The 3427-nt window shown below is 30.6% G+C and overlaps 1 protein-coding gene across 1 annotated transcript in view; it reads left to right on the top strand.

Moving 5' to 3' along the window:
- The window catches only part of LOC131947537 (uncharacterized), a 2346-nt gene extending 1839 nt beyond the window's left edge, over positions 1-507 (top strand). The window contains exon 4 of the mRNA XM_059308784.1: positions 307-507. Within this exon, the coding sequence (XP_059164767.1) occupies positions 307-448 (142 nt within the window). The 3' untranslated portion in view covers positions 449-507. The remainder of the gene's footprint in view (positions 1-306) is intronic.
- The last annotated feature ends 2920 nt before the right edge of the window (positions 508-3427 follow it).

Genomic DNA, 3427 nt, shown 5'->3' with positions numbered 1-3427 from the left:
TCCATAGCCTTTGTCCAACCAAGAACAAACTACAAGGGAGCAGTTGTTTAATTTTGGAGTTGTCTCTCCTAGAAGAGTGGCTGTCCCCAGCTAACGAGCCTCATCTGCCCAAGGGTTGGAACTCGAGACTTTTCGGTTTAGCAACCACGAGCTTTACTGACTCGACCACGCCGACCCCTCAGAATTTTACAATTTTTCTGAAATGAGAAAGCTCTATACATTTATTTTAAGTTTATCTTAATTCTTAATATCATGACGGTTTTTTTTTAATATTTCTATAACCGATTTCTTTAAATTGTTTTTCAGTTATATTTATTGTGATTGGCATCATCATATGGGGCGCTGCTATCAACAATCCGGAAAAGTCGTCCATAGGCTATTCTTTTATTCTGAGTATAATTGGCGGTATGCTAATCGCAATTGGTGGTATTGTTTACGGCATAACTAGCAAGCAATGGAGTTACTATCGCTGTTGGTAGAGTTTGTGTTATATAATTTGTAAACTTACACACCACCCATAAGTTCTTTGTTATAAACTTTTGTATTCTTATGGAAATAACAATAAAATATTTTTCTCTGTTTATTTTTTTGGTTTTGGTGATAACTTATAATTTGTAATTGTGTTCTTGCCAAAGTAATTAGTAATAAAAAATATGTTTTAAATAAAGATAGCAAAAACATCCGAGTAATACACTCATTATTTCATTATAATTAATAAACAAAACATAAAAGTATATATTATATTTACAACTTCATTTTTATCGTTTATATTTAAAAAAAAAAAAAACACTACCTAAAAGTAAATTTTAACAATAGAGATTGAACGTTTTTTAGCATTCATATTTGAAAATAATATACTAATTCTAAAAGGAAATAAATTTTATCACGTAGCCGAAGACTACTCAAATTACAGGAAATTTAAATCAAGGAATCGTGCACTGTGGTACTGTGATTTTCACGGTATGTGAACAAAAGTTGCTACTTAATTGAATCAGTGGTGCGTCTGTTGCAACCAGCACAAATTTAATATGCATACACAAAGTATGCTTGCTGATAACCTCTCTTTAGTCGTAAGAATCTGCATAATTTTCAAGCCTAAATAACATATTCTGTGTTACAATTTAAAATGTTGGTATGAAAAAAAAATAATTTACTAAACTCTGAACTGTTAAGGTTACTTCCAATTTTTTAGCTTACCTGGATTCACATCAATTACTAAATTATATATATATATATATATATATATATATATATATATATATATATATATATATATATATATGTCATTCTCAGACCTCTATTATGTTTCTTTAAATCTAAATAGGTCAGGTATTACCATATTTTTTTAGACATCCTATAAAACGGCACATGTTTCCTATCCTTCATCTTTCAAAAAGACAGACAATTTATTCATGAAGGAACTACGCTCCACTAAGCACAGTGCACCCGTTGCAAGACATTGTTACGTTTTCAGTGTGTTTGAAACCATAACATAAAGTCGTGGCATTCGCCCCAGTGGTTTTACGTCAATGGGCCGCATACAAACAGATCAGGTTATGCTCAGATAACCAAGTAGGACAAGGTTCAGACAAGAGTTACGAGTCTTATATAATAGACAATAAACAGGATGTGTTGACAATATTTATTTAAAACATAGCTTTAGATCCGGTGTACATGTTTTGGATACGTCAGTCAAGTTATCCGTGTGTGTGTGGGGGGGGAGGGGTGACATATTTGAATATTTTATTGGATGTAGTTAGTTTATCCTGCTATTTTAGCTTTTGGTTGACACGAATTAAAACATAGATTTATTTAGATATTTTCTCTTTAGATCTTAACCGAACAGCGTTAATCTTTTTAATCCGTTTATGCCCAAGACAAATGGTGAAGATTAAGTAGAATTCATCTGTTTCAGGGAACGCGGCTTATGAAAAGAAAGTCTGGTGAGCACTATGTCCAGCCTCTATTGTTTTACTTAACGTTAGTTAGGTACCCATCAGAGCTGAGTGGACTCAGGGACGGTTTACTTGAGCCCGGATTCAAACTCTAGACTTTCGGTTCAGCGATTTGGCAGTCTAGTTCTCTACCACTAGACCACACCGTCCCACATTCATATAAGATAATTTGATTCGCTGAAATAGTTTCAAAACTTAAATAAAGAAACAAAGTATTTGACTATAATAAGTCAAACAATGAAAAATTACATTGGGGTCAGAATGGTAAGACTGGAGAGCTCGTGATAAAGCTTCAGAAATTCCGCAATCCAATCTAGAAACCGAGAATGATGAAGCACGAGTCAACGGGCCATAGGTTGTTTGGATAAAACCCACTGCCAAACTTCAGTTAAATACCGCGAAAAAGAAAAAAAAGTAACGCTAACGCAACACGCTAACGCAACACGCTAACGCAACACGCTAACACAAACAGAAACACAAACTCAAACAAAAATGCAAACGCAAAAGAAAACACACGCAAACACAAACTCAAAAGCATAAGCGAATCGTACATTAATTTATTTATTAAAATGCAATTAAATAAAAAGATCGTTTAATTGAACCGAATAAAAATAAAACTATGAAACTACATACTGGTAACTTAACTAAAAATACTGACTGTTGATATTGGGGTGGATAGTTGTGGAAACGTTGACTAGTGTTAAGGGATACATTAACTAGTGCTAGGTGAGACATAAGTACAGAGTAGTGGAAACTTGCTTAGAGATAGGTGGACTAATTGTAGTAATAAGGAAGTGCAAATATTTTTGCATAAATCCTCGAAATGTTGACCTTTACTTAGTTTAAAATATTATCTGTAAAACAATCCGTTCATGCCCAAGACACATTGAGCAGATAAAGTAGAGTTCATCAGTTTCAGATACCTCGGCATATGAAAGGATAGTGTTGTCAGCAGCTAACATGAGTTAGGTAACCATCAGAGCTGCGTTGACTGAGATAAATATTTAAATGATTACAACCCTGCTTCGAACTATTACAATGAGTCTCAATAATACATTAATTATTAAATAAAACAAACTTCACAGATCTATGTATCGTATAGAGTGGACAACAAAAGCAAAATATAATTACCTTACCCGTTAAATAAGATAAATATATATACATATATATATATATATATATATATATATATATATATATATATATATATATATATATATATATATATATATATATATATATATATATATATATATACATACATATATATATATATATATATAATATATATATATAATATATATATATATATATATATATATATATATATATATATATATATATATATATATATATATATATATATATTTATTTATTTATTTATTTATTTATTTATTTATTTATTTACAATCACAAAATACATAGTTTAACAATTTAAAATCCTGAAATTATATTTATGTGAAATGTGTTTA

Source organism: Physella acuta, unplaced genomic scaffold (genome assembly GCF_028476545.2).
Source record: "Physella acuta isolate Inbredline_101_S28 unplaced genomic scaffold, ASM2847654v3 ptg000597l, whole genome shotgun sequence".
Classification (NCBI taxonomy): domain Eukaryota; kingdom Metazoa; phylum Mollusca; class Gastropoda; family Physidae; genus Physella; species Physella acuta.
Note: the sequence above shows the minus strand (reverse complement) of the source record. Positions and strands in the feature narration are given on the sequence as shown.